The sequence below is a fragment of the Acinonyx jubatus genome, chromosome A3 (assembly GCF_027475565.1).
Source record: "Acinonyx jubatus isolate Ajub_Pintada_27869175 chromosome A3, VMU_Ajub_asm_v1.0, whole genome shotgun sequence".
Lineage (NCBI taxonomy): Eukaryota > Metazoa > Chordata > Mammalia > Carnivora > Felidae > Acinonyx > Acinonyx jubatus.
The window spans coordinates 106,327,338-106,344,403 of record NC_069388.1 but is presented as its reverse complement, the minus strand read 5'-3'; the positions used below and the strand labels follow the sequence as shown (position 1 = coordinate 106,344,403).

At 36.3% G+C, this 17,066-nt stretch overlaps 1 protein-coding gene across 4 annotated transcripts in view; it reads right to left on the bottom strand.

Annotated features, from left to right (window-relative positions):
* The window catches only part of MAP4K3 (mitogen-activated protein kinase kinase kinase kinase 3), a 201,002-nt gene that overhangs the window by 54,879 nt on the left and 129,057 nt on the right, over positions 1-17,066 (bottom strand). For 3 of the 4 annotated variants that reach the window (XR_008289566.1, XM_027033607.2, XM_053201004.1), the window contains 7 exons: positions 15,415-15,546; positions 15,143-15,205; positions 14,976-15,057; positions 14,771-14,881; positions 10,400-10,478; positions 5,590-5,648; positions 4,272-4,334 (listed from right to left, as the gene is read on the bottom strand). Coding sequence is in view for 3 of the 4 variants with exons in the window: in XM_027033607.2 (XP_026889408.1) it covers positions 4,272-4,334; positions 5,590-5,648; positions 10,400-10,478; positions 14,771-14,881; positions 14,976-15,057; positions 15,143-15,205; positions 15,415-15,546 (589 nt within the window). In the remaining variant the exon portion in view is untranslated. The remainder of the gene's footprint in view (positions 1-4,271; positions 4,335-5,589; positions 5,649-10,399; positions 10,479-14,770; positions 14,882-14,975; positions 15,058-15,142; positions 15,206-15,414; positions 15,547-17,066) is intronic. The other variant, XM_027033608.2, reaches the window with a different exon arrangement.

The following is a 17,066-nucleotide window of genomic DNA, read 5'->3' as shown; positions in this document are numbered from 1 at the left end:
CAGGTCCTCTGCTCATTTTTTAACTGGGTTGTATTTTTGGTGTTGAGTTGTGTAAGTTTTTTAAAGATATTTTGGATATTAACCTCTTACTGGATATATCATTTGCAAATACCTTCGCTCATTCAATAGGTTACCTTTTCATTTTGCTGATGGTTTCCTTTGCTGTTCAAAAGCTTATTTTGGTATTGTCCCAATAATTTATTTATGCTTTTGTTTCCCTTGCCTTAGAAGACATACCTAGAAAAATGTTGCTAAGGCAACAAAAGAGATTACTGCCTATGCTTTCTTCTAGAAGCAAAACTCTTACTATTTAATTACTGCATTATGGCAAAGTTTTTAAACTTACGCATCTTCTCAAAATTTGCAGATCTTTATTACTAACAATCCTAGAAATCAAGCTCTGTTCTTCAGGTTTCATATATTATGATAATCTAATTTTTAAGGAATCATTGTAATGTAATAATGAAAACTGAGATGTAATATTCTCAATTCATTTCTAAAATCATAAAATGAATACAGTTAGCACTTAAATCACTGATGATATGGGACTTTTAAGCAACAAGTCTTTAAGAGGGTAAATCTGGGTCCCAAAAGATTTAGAGCTGCCATCTTGGTGCTAAGATGACAGCCAGACATTTTGTGTGCAACAGGTTTCTTTCTAGTGGCCAGCAACAAGTATTTGTAACAGCTGGAAATCTTGCTGACAGTGCCAAAGTTTCAGGACTGATGAAATCAGGGGATTGAAACAGCTATGGACACTTCACACCCACTGGGATGGCTATTATCACACACACACACACACACACACACACACACACACACACACACAGAAAATAAGTGTTGAAGAGGATGTGGAAAAATTGGAAGCCCATGTGAACTGCTGGGGGGAATGTAAAATGACACAGCTGCTATGGAAAATGGTACGGCATTTCCCTCAAAAATTAAATGTAGAATTACTATATGATGTAGCAATTCCCTTTCATGTTCTATGCCCCAAAGAACTTCAAGTAGAAACTTGAAAGATGTTTGTACACCATGTTCACAGCAACGCTACTGACAATAGTCCAAAGGTGGAAGCAATGCAACTGTCCCATTGATAGATGAACAAACAAAATGTGGTACACACGTGTACGTACACACACACACACACACACACACACACACACACAGGAATATTATTCGACCTTAAAAAGGGAATTCTGACCCATGCAGCAACATGAATGAATCTTAAACACATTGTGACATTATGCTAAGTGAGCCAGTCAAAAAAGGACAACTATTGTATGATTCCACATCTGTGAGGTACTTCAAAGAGTCAAAAAATAGAATGGTGGTTGCCAGGCACTGCAAGGAAGGGGGAATGGGAGTTACTGTTTAATAGGTAAGGAGTTGCAGTGTGGAAAGACGAAAAAGTTCTGCAGATCGATAGCAGTGATGGTTGCACAATATGAGTGAACCTAATGCCACTGAACTGCATACTAAAAAAAGCTCACAATGGTAAATTTTATGTTATGTATATTTTACCACAATAAAAGAATAATGGTGCACCTGGGTGGCTCAGTCAGTTGAGCATCCAACTCTTGATTTTGGTTCAGGTCGTGATCCCAGGGTTGCCAAGACTGAGGCCCTGCTCAGGATTCTCCCTCTCTCCCTCTGCCCCTCCCTGCTTGTGCACATGCACTTGCTCTCTAAAAAAAAAAAAAAAAAAAAATTAAAAAAAAAATAATAACTATGGGGGCACCTGGGTGGCACCCAACTCTTGATTTCGGCTCAGGTCATGATCTCACAGTTCATGAGATCAAGCCCTGCATCAGTACTGCTGTCAGTACAGAGCCTGGCTTGGGATTCTCTCTCTCCCTCTCTCTGCCCCTCCCCCGCTGGTGCACGCGCACACGTGCGCTCTCTCTCAAAATAAACAAACATTAAAAACAAACAGTAAAACAGGTACATTCTTTTAAAAAAATAATAATAACTATGGAACATATATACATGATTGAAAAGAGACCATGAGTGCGAGCTCAGTATTTGGGGTAGATGCAACAGGCAGTGGTTTAGGTTTCATTTCCTGAACCAGCTGCCTTGATCAAACCCCTGGTGGGCTATTATTTAGCTGAGGAGGAAGACCAATTTCAGCTTCTTTGCACCTTAAGTTCCCTCATTTCCAATACAAAGATTTTAATACATTTGAAGCATTTAGAATGCCTGGTGTATAAAAACTTGTAGATGAATGTTAGTTTTTATCATCATCAGAGGTGAACTTTTAAAGTTTGATTTTATAAACTGTAGGGTCTGACAATATGTAGAACTATATTTTGTTCATCCTTTTCTGCCAGAACTATGTAATTAGTTAACTGTCCCTAAAGCCCTCTGTCACAAGACCGCCTGTCAGCTGCTCCGTCAGAAACTCCTGATTATTTGGGGGTAGGACAGTTCTAGGGAACAGAGCCATAATTTATTCATGTTACTAGGCTAGTTCTAGCAACCCAGAGAACAGAAGAGAATAACTGTAATTTTAAAGACCATGTTTCTGGGTTTGTTGCTGTTGTCTTTTCTAGAGAATATTAATGGTGGTCAGTTTAAACTTTTGATTTTGTGATCTTTTATTTCCACAACAAATTTCACTAATTGTCACTCTAACCTATCTATATGTAATTCTGAAAAAAATCTTCAATCCAGAAGCCGCTGATAGGGTTTTCTTCAGACATTTCATCTCACTTGCCCCTGTGGACAGTTAACTCCCAATCCTTACACTTTCTGGTCCTCTCTGGACCATCGGATGCATCCTTCTTTCTTTTCTGACAGTCCAAGTATTGATATTGACTCTTCCAGCTTTCCAACTGCTTCTTCTTTCTCCCCCATGTTGGTTCTACCTTTGACTGCAAAACACAGGCATCACCCACTGTGGTAACCAGTTTTCTGCACTCCATCCTTCTTCGGACCTAACTAGGGAACAAATGCAATCATGGTTTCATCTATCACTTCTTCTTTGATGACTTCAATCCTCCTCTTCTGAGCCAATACCATAATTCAAGGAGTAGTATGCCAATTTCATAATTTCAGCTCTTATATCTGCCATCTCTCAAAACTGGCATCTGTGCCGATGACTGTTCCCACATCAATTCCCATGAAACATTGGAGGCATCTGTCCATTCTCCTCCTGAAGACTCTATAAGGGTTCCTACACTACAGTGAAATCAGTTTTAGTCCCTTCCTGAAGCCAGATAAGCCACATTAACCCCAAAGCTTTTCTCCTGTGATTTCCATACACTTATTACATAAATGTCAGCCTCTCCTCAACAGTCAATACCTGCTGGCAATCCACTGTATATTTTGTTGCACAGCTGAAAGTTTGTATGTCCAAATAATTTCCGCCCATCAAGACAGCAACTTCCTCAAAAGAGAAATTATGTCTCAACATTTTATGTTCTACAAATGTTACAGGGTATAGATTTAAGAATTTATATAAAGAATCATTTAAACTAATCAGAATTGAAAGAAGTACGTTATTAAGGCAGAGAGAAAGGAAAAAGAAAGAAAATTCCAATGAAAAGGCAGAAAAATAGAATCTAAGGATAATATGGAGGCAACTTTGGGTCCTGGCTACCTACTGAAGTAGAAAAAAACTATTCAATAGCAACTATTAAAGTTACTATTTATTTAATATTTACCAGGGTTAGTTTCCCTCTTTTCTTACCTAATGGTAAAACAGCCTTAATACTTATAACTTCAGGGAGGCTTTAAAATCCAAATTTTGGCCTGAGAAAATGAGATATTACCTAATGCTAAAAAGTTAAAATTTCATCTGAGACAGATTTCATTGTTAACTAGGGGTAAGCTATTTTTTGAAACTATTTCCGTATATGTTATATATGCAATATATAAAAATAGTTTTATATATATGAACGGTTATGTAATACATATATGGATGCTTTCTAGTTCACTAAAATAAGTCACATTATTAAAATGACATTTTTATGGGAAATGTAATTTCTAAAAAAAACCCATTTGAGTGAGAAAGTTAAATACTTTTCATAAAAAAGGAAAATAGATTTTAGTTTTTATTACATTATAATACACTTGAGTAGATATATCTAACTTGTTTTGGAAAAAAAATGCTAATAATCAATATATAGAACCTTGCTAAATGGCAGGAACTTATAAAATGATGTTTAAGCTGGTTCATTAAAATTGAACAAAATATTTGATCAAAAAAATCAAAAACAATTAAGACTAAACAATGCTGACAAAGAAAATCAGAAGATGAGAAATACCAGATTAGATCTTGCAGTGTAGTATATTTCTTCTGAACTGTCCAAAAAACCATCACTGTCGGGCTGTTTAGCAGAGACCAAGAAACCCAAGTTATTTACACTTAAACTAAAAGCCACAAATTCACAAAGGGAAACTGTCACAAATGAGGTTAGTCCTGCTAATAATTTTATTAAGGCAAATGCCAAGTCAAATAATCTTAAGAAGCTTGTAAAATAGCAATATTGCAACAACTTTGCTCTGTAATACAGTTTTATTAAACTAGTATATAATTTAAATACATGCAATGCCAACTTCAAAAGAGAAACAGGAAACAAACTCAAACTGCCTTAACAAAGTAACTATTAGCATTTATAAACATCATTACTACTTTTTGTTCTTAACCTTCTACATCCTCTACGTAAGTGTTAGGTTTAAATGTTATAATCATTTTAAGAATTTTTAACATTCCTTTCCTCCATGCTGGTATACTGAATTAGAATAACTCCACTTTGTATACCTTTAGTCAAGTGGGTTCACAAAAGCATTAAATTTAAGAAAGTTTCCATTTCAATCCTTACAACTTATTAATAGTTACTTTCTTCTCAGTATTGAACAGAAAAAAAAAACATATAATCTGGAGCTCTAGGAAACTAATTTCATTAGGATTGATTTTGTTTTTTAAGTCTCATTTTTTAAATTCTTCCATAGGATAGTAACATCTCAAATATTTGCAAAACATGTTGTTTCTAAGACTGAATCTAAAAATATATTATCACGTATCTAGGAAGGTGTTTATAAAACATTAACAAAAAACAATAATGAAAAGAACATTCATAGAGTTAGCAAGCCTTAAATGAATGACAGACTTGATCTATTATGTATGCCTGGTCTCTCCTGAGTTTTAGTCCCAATAGATTTGACTCTACCCTCATGTTTAGAAAACTGGTTTACACTCTTAAAAGGCTGCCCATAAATTCAGTGAGATGTGTTTTATTGGTCCAACATTTTAATTTAAAATGGTGGCATTTATCCTAACAAATGCGTACACAAAAAGCCCCTCGAAAACTGAAAAACAAAAATAAAAAAAAAAATTAACAGGTCAGCATTAAAAACATTTTACAGGAGAATGGTAAAACTAGTACATTTCTCCTAACATTAAGAATATTCGATCTCAGCAACACAGATTTATTTTTTGTAATTTTAGAATTATTTACCTTTTTATTTCCCCAAATGCTTTTGAAAATATCAAGAACTAGACTTTGTAGTCATTACCAATATCACAAAGACTAATTAAAATATTTATTTTTAGTGTTAACATTCCAAGACTACTCTACTTACAAGTTCATGATGCGGTTCTGTCTCCTTCCTTAAGGGTGGATCAAATTTTACTTGGCCAACTAAAGAAGAAAAGAAGTAAAGCCATGATCTCTTTCTGTATTCTTAAAGACGTAATAATTTTAAAAGTTACTCTATGGCAATACATTTAATTTTACCATGTACCATATAGGGATCAAAACCCAATGTTTTAAATTAAGAATCTGTTGGCTGGAAAAAGTCCAAGAAAGTCTAGGTAGGCTATTTAAAGCTAAATCTGTTAGTCCTAGGCCTCTTCCATAGTAAAAAATAAAATAAAATAAAATAAAAAAATGATTAGCAGAATTATGTGTATGTTACAGTCAGGATCTAACCTACTTCACTGTGACCCAGCATTCACTAGAGAGCATCTAACTCAGGATTTAGGTGGGCAGACAGCAATTGAGGCAGACTACTTTTGGAAGCCAGCCTTCAAGTTGGCCTCTAATGATTCCTGCCTCCTAGTGTTCATCAATTTGTGTAGTCCCTTCCCACATCACCAGCGTTGGTCTTTGTGATCAAATGAATATGGCAGAGTGATGGTGTATCACTTCCAAGGTAAGGCTTCTATCTTGGGCTCTCTTTTGGACTACTTGCTCTGAAGTCATGTTGTGAACAGCCCTAAGGAGAGTCTAAGTGGCAAGTAACTGAAGCCTCAGTTAATAGTTACGCAACCACAGAAGCAAATCCTCCAGCCCAGCCCAGCCTTCAAATGACTTTAGCCCCAGCTGGTATAACTTCATAACAGATGTGAGCCAGAACCACCCAGCAAAGTTGTCCTGGATTCCTGAGCCTCAGAATATGTATGAGAATAAATGTTCATTATTTTAAGCTACTCAATTTTGGGGAATTTATTATACAACAATAAATAATACATCACTGTAGCTCAGGTATAAACTACCTAGAGCATATATAAACTGTACTACTTTCACCTTCTTCCTTGCTATTATAATATACTGAATGTTTCATTATCTTTACCTCTAATTTCCATATCTCACTATCATTATCTGCTTTTATCACCAGGGTAAAGCATTCAAAACCACTGAAATAAAAGCAGAGGCACAAACAAAACATTAAAAAGAAGAAACACAATCACAAATATATCACAGTTCAACTAGTAAGAGCTTCAGCCAAAACAGTCCTTCTCAATCAAGGTCAGGAAATGAGTGAAATTTTAAAGTATAATCATTTTTATAATTGCTTTTATTTTAGCTTAGTATGTATGATTTATTGTGAATGTTAATACCAGTTAAAAGAAACCATGAGATTTGAATATTTATCAATAGAAGGGATAAGTGAAAAAGGCTGGGAAACACAGCCCTGTAAGACCTCCAGTTGTATAAGTATGTACATAGTTTACAGCTGTTATGGACCAGATATCAAATTCTGGCCCCTAGAGATGAGTAGGTTCTTCAGTAACGGGTTCCTCACCCCTGTCCACACATGATCACACATCAAAGATCATAAAATAACTTTTAGGTAAGGTATTAAAATATTTTAATATCTGCCTACCTTACCTTGATACAGGCCTATTGAACAGCTCTCACCTGTATTTGTCATCAAACAGCAAAGTTAAATCTGTGTAATAAACTTACATGAGGACAGTTTGTGCATCTATCTGTCTTGTGTTACTGTCACATGTGAACATACCTGCTTCCCCCCGCCAGAATAATCTGTATATTCTGTATACATATAATCTGTATAATCACTGAGTGCTGGGGAGCAGAGATGTTGTCTTAGACTAACTTTCCTAACAAGGACAAAATCTTAACTGTAGCAGGGCTCCTATACCCCTGTCCTCTGTGGGCAAAGTACTACTCTGTAGTCTGTGGGAATGCATTGCTAGAAGGGGGCGGGGAACGGCACAGCACAGTCCCTCTGGAGATTTATTCTTCATGCCTGTTCTCTTCAAACTCCCTGAAGTGATGTCAAGCTTCTGCCACAGAATCTTCCAGCTACTGTTCAAATAATTATTGGTCAACCATCCTAGGCTGCAGTGCTATTTATGATGTGAGAAATTTTCTTCATAATGTGAGAAAATTCTACTTATCTGTAACTAGCTGTCGATTGGTCTTGATCTGTTTCCTCTACCATCTCCTTGAACATATGTCAAGCCAGACACTGTAAATTTCTATTTTAATATCCAGATGAAAACTCCCTTTTAGCTTGAGACAGCTCCACTCCAACATTCCCACTTGCTGACCCTACACTAGCAATTATGGATCAAAACTAACCCTATTAAGGCAGACAGGAAGAGGCCTGGAATTATTTCCTAAAGTGAGTCTTTGCTTATTGTATTTAATGATATGAAGGCAGAGAGGATTCCTAAAAGGGAAAGAATAACACCCTTTCTGCACAGGAGTCAGTTTTCGTATATATGTTGCTTAAACACCATCTGGTTTAATAAAGAGAAAACCTTCGCTGCATGGAGAGACACCATGTAAATGTAAACATAAAACATTATCAGGAGGAACAACTGTATACAATTTTTAAAATAATTTTTCCAAAGCTTGTCTTTATAGACAACAGCATTAACTATTCTATATTCTATCATATCTCACATAAAGTCATAAAACATTCTAAGAAAGCAGATATTAGAACACTGTGAAAGATTTAAAAGCCTCAAGTATCAAACTCACAAATTAACAAAGTGGTGGTTTTAATTCTGTTGCTACCTCAACGAGGGATATGACACCTCTTTTACTGGCAAATGGGGGAGAAGGGACCTGCTCCCACCAAAAGGAGGGCACGTGAGAATCTCAGAAAAACTGGGGTACAGGCATCTAGTTTTAAACAGCATACACATGCATACACAGTTACAAGCTGAGAGTCACAAATATAAATTTGTAAAGAATGATTCAGTAAGAACTGCACTTTGCAATAAAGAGTCTGATAATGTAATTTTTTAAAAGAACTGGATAACAAGATAAAAGTACCTTAAACGAGATTTTCAACAGTACTGAATATATAAAGTTTTCTAAATGAACTACAAAGACATCTCTGATCTCACCATCTGTATTATCAAAGAAAGGACAAAGACATCTTGTTAAGTATTTTTTTTAATTAAAAAAAATAGGAAATTTTGCTCATATACTAAGGTTGTCATTTTCAGAAAAATACTTTTGGAGGGAAATCAGCAAGTTTAAACCATCTGGCTTCAGATGGAGCTTAAAGGTCACACAGGCAATTGCTGGCAAACAGAGTACCAAATCCCAGTCCTGGGCTTTCTGTACAATGCACGGTATTTTCTTTCAAGAGTTTCCTCCTTTTTAAGAGTACTTCCAAGTAGCGCCAGCACAAAGTTTTTCTAAGAACTTAATATACAGTGTATGGTCCAGCCAAAGTTTCAAAGGAAGTTTACAAAGGACTTGCAGTGTAAAAGCCACACAAGTGTGATGAGGCGGTTTCTGAAATGGAGCAGTGTTTGTGAAAGACCACTGGGCTGGAGGCTGAGGGATCCAGGCCTTGCTGTTTACCTGGAGTCTCCCTCCATCCCACAGGCAAATCTCTTCATCTCTGCATTTCTTTTGTTTTTTTCCTACTAAATGGTGTCTGCCACTACTTATTTATTAGCTTTTCAGACAAAGAGGTGGATTCACCTTGAAGTATGAAATGTATTATTATAATTAGCATTACTAATCTAGCCAAAAATTGGGAACAGTTTCTTTTCAGTAGTTATCTTTAAGTTACCACATAATTTCACTAAAGCCATTTTGGATTTTAGGTCCTTCAGGATAAATCTTTAATTCACAGAAAACTGTTATCACAGTGCCCGATTGCACTAAATTAGTATTTTAAGTCATAGAGAATTAATGCTTCCAAAAAGAAGAATGAAGTTCAGGCACTATTATTGCAGATTCCTGCTGGCAGAGTTCATCACTGATGAGCTGACAGCACCAGATTCCCTGTGAATGAAAGGTCTGTCTCGGTGGGCCCATAACTCGCTCGTGTACATAAGAATTACCCAGAGGGCTGTTTTTATTTTATTTTATTTTATTTTTAATTTTTTTTTAACGTTTTTATTTATTTTTGAGACAGAGAGAGACAGAGCATGAACAGAGGAGGGTCAGCAAGAGGGAGACACAGAGTCTGAAACAGGCTCCAGGCTCTGAGCTGTCAGCACAGAGCCCGACGCGGGGCTTGAACTCACAGACCGCGAGATCATGACCTGAGCCGAAGTCGGCCGCTTAACCGACTGAGCCACCCAGGCGCCCCCAGAGGGCTGTTTTTAAAAGACAGATTCCTGGGCTGACCCAAGACCTAGTGAATCAGAATCTGTGGAAAAGTGGGGCGTGGAACCTAGTTTTAAAGGTGCTCAGGACACTCAGACGCTAAGCCAGTTTGCAGATCTCTACCTCTCCTTGCTACTCAAAGTGTGGTCCTGGAACCATAAGCATCTCCACAACCTCGGAGCTTGTGAGAAGTAAAGAACCTCACTCCCACAGCAGATCCACTGAATCAGAAACCACTTCAACAAGCTCTCGAGGTGAGTTGTACACACCTATCGGTTTAAGAAGCAGTGCCTCAATTACTTCTGTCCTGCCTGGTTGAGGGATTTTATTCCTCCTCCCAAACAATAACAACATAAATACATCCCCTCTCTTGCCACAGACAATTCCCCAGGAATAAAGTAAGTGAAAAATTTTTACTGCCTTAATTAAACTCTACCTGTAAAAAGATTTACTAAGAAAGACTATTTGGAAAAAAATGAAACAAAAGTAATTGTTAACTAAATTACAACCTGAAATCTTATTTCTCATTGTTAAATTATGAACTGTGTAAAGTATACACTTACAGTTTATCTCCGAGCGGGTTTTTTCTTCTCTTACATTTCTACTTGTTGAGTGAATTCTATGTGGTACAGCAACAAGAGGCTAGGAAAAGACCAAAATCAATGATAATGTGGCATTTGATAATCAAGTCACAGTCTGGTCCACAAAATTACCCAAATGTGAAAGAAATACCCCATTTTATGCAAACACAGGACAAAATATAATGATTCTGTGGTTATTTTTTTTACAAAGGAGGCAACCAGCAACTGGGAGCTTCTAAGATTATGGATATATTTTATCCACAGCAGGTTCCCAATAAACGTTCTCTGAAATAAATATCCAAAACTGAGTATTTCAATAATTCAACAGCTGTTCAAAAGCTGCAGCTTTCCCTGTTGCAGAAGAGGATACTGTGATTTAAAAAAAAATCTGCCTCAAGTTCTTCTATCAAAAAGAATGGGGTGAATAAAATGAAACGATGCTAAAGGCATTAAAGATTTATGGTCCTTTTACTTTAGCAAGCATAATTTTTTCCCCCTTCATGTTTCTTCTTGTAGGAACAGCACTCCATTTTCTTTCCTTTTACTGTATTAAAAGCTCTGTGTATTGCCACTTCCAGAGAGAAACATTCAGTCACAGACATCCCTCCAACCATATGGAGTATGAGGGGCCTTATCTGAGAAGCTTCTGCAGCTTCTGCCCATACACTTGAAGGTCTCACCTTAAGAGGTGATGCCAGCATCTATTTCACGTACCAAATAGGTTTTTTTTTTTTTCTGTGTGTGAAACGCTTCCCTTGAAGTTATTACCTTTGAAGGAGACACACTCGTAGATATATCTTCGTGAAAAATGTAATTCATTAACATTTAAGTTCAAATTAGCAGATTCAAAAGGCAGATCAAGAACAGGACCCAAGTCAACTATTCTCATATTGGTGCGTCTCAGGAAATAAAACCTTATGAATCTAAAAGACCCCAAACACTGAAATACTGATAGTAGTCAAACAGCAGCAAAAGCCATTTCAAAACTGAAGTATTTAAACTTTACGTGTACACAGTGGTTTGCAGTTTTACAAAGTGCTTTCGTACACCTCAGCTCATCCTGTCCTCAAACTACACTTGTGAACCAAGTACTATTCTTCATTTTATAGATGAGAACACTGAGACTCAAAATTCGGGCACTCAGCTAATTAGACGCAGAGCTGGAAAAGAACAAACCCCGTACTTCTGATAACAATATATGGCAGCAAAAACAAACAAGCAAGCAAAAACAGGTATCCCGTCAGGCTAGTCACACAGACTGCTATTACCAGTGAACATGAATAAAACCTGTGACTGCCTAGGAGAGCAGTTTTACTTTCCCAGCTTAAACGGTATAACTATAAAATTATTAAATCTCAGAATGCTGAACAGAGTAAATGGGTTAACATGTCGAAGAAAACTATATTAAGTATAATGTGCAGCACCTTTCTAAAAAACTACATGGGAATCCAAAATAAAAAAGTCAAACTTCCTTCCAACAGTGTAGGATAGATAATACATTTTAGAGACTGTAGAATTAGCAGATGTGCTCAATGTTTTCAAGAGTATTCAGCCTTCATACAACATGCACAGTATCACAGCAAATCCTGAAATGCAAGTTAGATACATGTCACTCAAATTATGAGTGGGAACGCAGCCCTTAGCAATTTCAACAACGAAGCATTTGCAAGTAGTAAGATTATGAATTTCTCTGGGAAAAGTTTTATCTTAAACATGAGAAGAAAAGTTCTCCCCCCACAACCTACAATTATAATACGAACAACACAGACTTCATAAGAAAGATGAATTTCTTTCTCCACTACATGAGGAAACTTCAGAAGCATCTTCATTCCACAGACTGCTTCTGTATTTGGCTTATTATTTCTCCTGTTTAAGTACATTTTCAAAAGGACTTCGTAATTCAGTGTGACGAGTGTACAGGACGTGCGAAGAGACAACGAGGTGGCATTCAGTGCACTGAGAAGACACAGGCAGTCCTTGCCTTGCAGTCTCAGGATGCACGAATTTCAGTCACCATGAATTAGTTAAATGACACCAGTCCCCCGTAACATGGTTCAAATATCAGTCAGCAGTATATTAATTGTATAGATACTCTACAATCGTATAATATTTGGTATATTAATATCTTATTAACATTCAGTACATGAATTGTAACTGTATAACGTACAAACTTCACTGCAAGCTCTCTATTCAGGCCACAAATCACCACGTGACAAACAGATGCACGTCACATTCAGTGACAAATCACATCGCTTCTTCCCATGTCTGTGACTGCTCACTGAGCACCTGTCAGCTCGTGCACAGACGGCAGAGTGGGTAGTTGTGTTCCCTCTGGTCTCCCAGTGAGGATACACTCATGTGACATTTTAAACAAAAACTGGTAGCTGAAAGAGGGAATTAGCCAACAAAGATGAAAGTGCTGTAAAGAAATAAAAAGTGTGAAGTCTGGATCATGCTGGAAATAAAATCTGAACGTAACATGTAAGTGGAGTTCTAGGAAGAAACAATGACGGTAAGAGCGTGGACCCGGCTGCCGCTCACGAGCCTATAGACGTACAGCCAGAGAACTCGGTGAAGGTGAACTTACTGGTATAAAGGAAGAAAGCGGTTCTGATAAAAAAAGAGGAAGATGCTCCCAAAGAAGTGGCATCCACAAAAAATTTCACATCACGGGAATACGAATACGGAGTTGGTTCATGCATTGGAAGTACAAAGGAAAAGAACGTTGGAAACTGACCCGAACTTAGAAAGGGAGTAGGACAGTTCACCAAGGCACAAAAAAGATACTTGCTCCGTGTCACAGAGTTATGACAAGAAGGCAAGCACTGTGCAATCTACTTAGTAAGTAGACTACTTGAGAATCAATCTATGCAAGTTTTTTTGTAAAAAAACAAAACACGTTAATTCTCACTGGTTCTAATATTTTAAATAACAGTGCAGTAAGTAAATATTAGTCTTAATTACTTTTTCACTTCCTTATACATTTAAAACTGACAGTAAGAGAATTTTTAATGTTCTTACAAAAAATTTTCAAAGTCACAGAACAACTGTCACTTTCCCACTGATTATTAAGATCACTTTGCTGGGTGTCTTGGCTACCAGGGTCATTTTTATAGTCCCACATTACCTTGCAAATTGAAGACTTAAGCATAACAATAAAACAAGTTTTCCCTACTATAATTATAAGATCAATAGTAATACTTTACGTTCCTTAAGTTTTATGTTTCCAAACTCCTTTCCAGACTTTGAACAAAAGGACAGATAGCTTTTTAAATTACAGCTGTATAATGATGGCAAGCTAGAATAATGGTGAATTGACAGAAAGGTTCTGACTTAACACAATACACAACCATCTTTCCAACCACTGAGAGTTATCGTTCCCTCAGTATTAAGAAATTTACACCATTTTAAGTATCTTCCATAAAGCCAGTCATCAGGGTCAAGGGTATCCATCTCAAGTTATATATCCAATAACAAAATTCGGCCATGTCACATTTACCAAGTTTCTCTTAGGTGTCACAATTATTAGCTGGGCTAGGAATGTTAAGTATGCCAACAGAAAAGAAGCTTCCTTTGATATCAATCCTTCTATCATATTAGTTATTTTATTCTGTAACAACTACACTGGCTCATTTAAAAACATTTTTTTTAACGTTTATTTTATTTTTGAGACAGAGAAAGACAGAGCATGAATGGGGGAGGATCAGAGAGAGGGAGACACAGAATCTGAAACAGGATCCAGGCTCTGAGCTGTCAGCACAGAGCCTGACGTGGGGCTCGAACTCACGGATCATGAGATCATGACCGGAGCTGAAGTTGGATGCTTAACCGACTGAGCCACCCAGGCACCCCAACACTGGCTCATTTTAAAACATTCCCATAGTGGATAATTAAGGTTTTAGTCACCAATAAAATCAATCCTATACTTTCTACTAACCACTAATAATTCATGAGGTACTGTAGCAGGATTGTTTTTAAAGGGAAAACTGAACAGAAATTTTCAATGTATTCTAACATCTGACTTAGGTACTTCCTGTCTGCACTCTCTCTTTTAAAGTGGACGATTTATTTGGCAACTTCATCCAAAATGACTACTTTGAAATAACTACAGTAATTTCACCAAGTGGATTAGATGATTGTGCCTTTGCCATTTTCAGAAAACAGTCACACACACGAAGACAGTAAGAAAAATCCAACACATGACTTCCCTAGGAGAGACCAATTCAAAGAGTTCATTATTCCCTCACGAGTTTATTATTTAAACCAGACCCAGAACTTTAAAATATTGCTTCTGAGATGCACACACATACGTACATATATGTTATATGTATACTTGGTAAAAACAGTTCCTACCTCAGGATCATCATCATCAAAATCATGGTAGGTGGAATGATCTGGATTATTCACTTTATCTAACAGTTCGATTGCCAAAGACCGTGTCAAAGGTTGTGTGACAAAAGGGTGCTATAAAAATAATATAGAACAGAACACTCATTAGAAATATGATTGGATGACATTTTACCTTTTGAAAAAAAGATATTTCAGGGAACAATAATACCTGTAGTAACTTCTCAGCAGTAGGTCTTTTCTTTGGATTTTTGGTGAGTGCCATTTTTACGAAATGATGAAAACTATTTGACCTAAGAAATTTTGAAAATTAAGACTTTTAAATTTTAATTCTTTTTTTAGTCATGATTATGAAGTAAATAACACAAAAATACTTACCATTTCATTTTATCTTTTAGTTTAGGAGGCTGAAAATTACTTTTTGTCATTAGAAATAACGCTCTGAAAAATCAACAACAAATTGTTACGCAGCATTTTAAGCTTTTATATTTTAATATATAATATAAATAATTCTATTACTATTAAATAATTCTATTACAATTACTAAGATACAGCAAGACTCAGACTAGTATTTATGATGTAATAAGTACTGGGGGTGAGAGGATCACCCTTAATTTAAGCACAGAACTCTTCAATTGTGATACACTGACCTCATTGGGTGCAAGTCGAACATAGGCGGCTGAAGCTCCGCAAGTTCTATGGCAGTGATTCCCACAGCCCAGAGGTCACAGAGCTGGTTGTAACCCCCTTTCCTCTCAACAGCTGCGACTTCTGGAGCCATCCTGAAGGAAATATTGCAGGGGAAAAAAAAAACTGCAAAACTTGTGTTTACTGTATTTTCTTCCATATTCCCACCAGAGGCACTTGGAACTATCCCTTTCTAAGCTGAGGCCTACTTAGGCCTTGATATCTGAAAAATAAGTATGTAGTATTTTAAAGATCTCTGTCGAGATCTTGATCCCTTAAAAGACCCTCCATCCCAAGACCCTACTGGTGATTCCTTGGTTACTTTGCTATACTTATAAAGGTTTATAAAACTTGACATTTATAGTACAGCAACATAACCCAAATTTGTCCACACCTTAATCTCTTTTCTCTGTACAATGTAGAATTTTACAGAGAAATAACATCTTGCAATAAATGATCTATAATTTTTAGCTCTTACCTATTTGTACCAGTGAACTGCAATCTGGCCTCTGTTTTCATACGACCAAAACTACTTACTGGGGCATCAATAATCTTCATTTAATATTTAGCTCATACTTACTATAAATTTAACTGGCAGTTTTTCAGCTTTATTTTAAAGGTGGAAGTTATAAAAATGAGTGTCTGCTTTTTAAAACTGTATTTATTTAGAGGAAAATTACCCAAATTTAGTTTTAACTTTCCTATATAGTCTTGTTCCAATTGTAGCTCTATACATTTTTATTTGACTGATTTAAATTATATTTTCAAATATAAAAGTTTTTAAATTCTAAACAACGGTTTTGAAAATAACCAACTCTCACATATCAAAAGAATGATTTTAATAAGTAACTTTACAAATACCCACTTGTCCTCCTATTATGATTTTAGGGAAGTCAAGTAAATTGGTGAAGTTAAAAATACGTACACACACACACACACACACACACACCTTCTGACTTTCAAAATGCTTCCTCTTAAAATCTTTCTAATCTTAAAGTACTTCTTAAAAATATTCGAACTGTCATAAGAAAAGTGAATTTTAAAGTATGTCAGTTATTACTTTACTGATGGTTGGAATCTTCCAGTTTACTGGTACAAGTACACTAGCAGAGAAGGAAAATGCATAAAGCTGATATGCCCCGCTTGCCGTGCGAGGAGACGTTCTCCACTCCTCTATAAATACACAAGTGAAAGACCCCAGCTGTGCTTCTACTCCTGCCAGCTAGGCTGTATGCTTATACAGTCAACTGAGTTCATCTGTGAACCTCTTTATTCATTATATTATATACATTATTATATAATATTATAAATATGCAATTTAATTAAACGTTATAAAAAACTGATTTGTTAGCAGGTTAAAAAGGTAAGTTATGAAAATTAAAGTGAATGCTTACAAAAAAGCTTGTTAAAGCAAGTTTCTAAAGACAAAACCAAAAAACCTAGAAAATTATGTTGAGAATATGACAACTCTAAAAGACTACGAAGGCTACAGAATGCATAATTCCATTTGTAGGACATTCAGGGAAAAGGCAGAAATCAGATTGAGTGCTGCCAGAGGCTAGGGATGAAGGGACAGAATTTACTAAAGGGGGCAAAAGAACACTTCCTTGGGTGT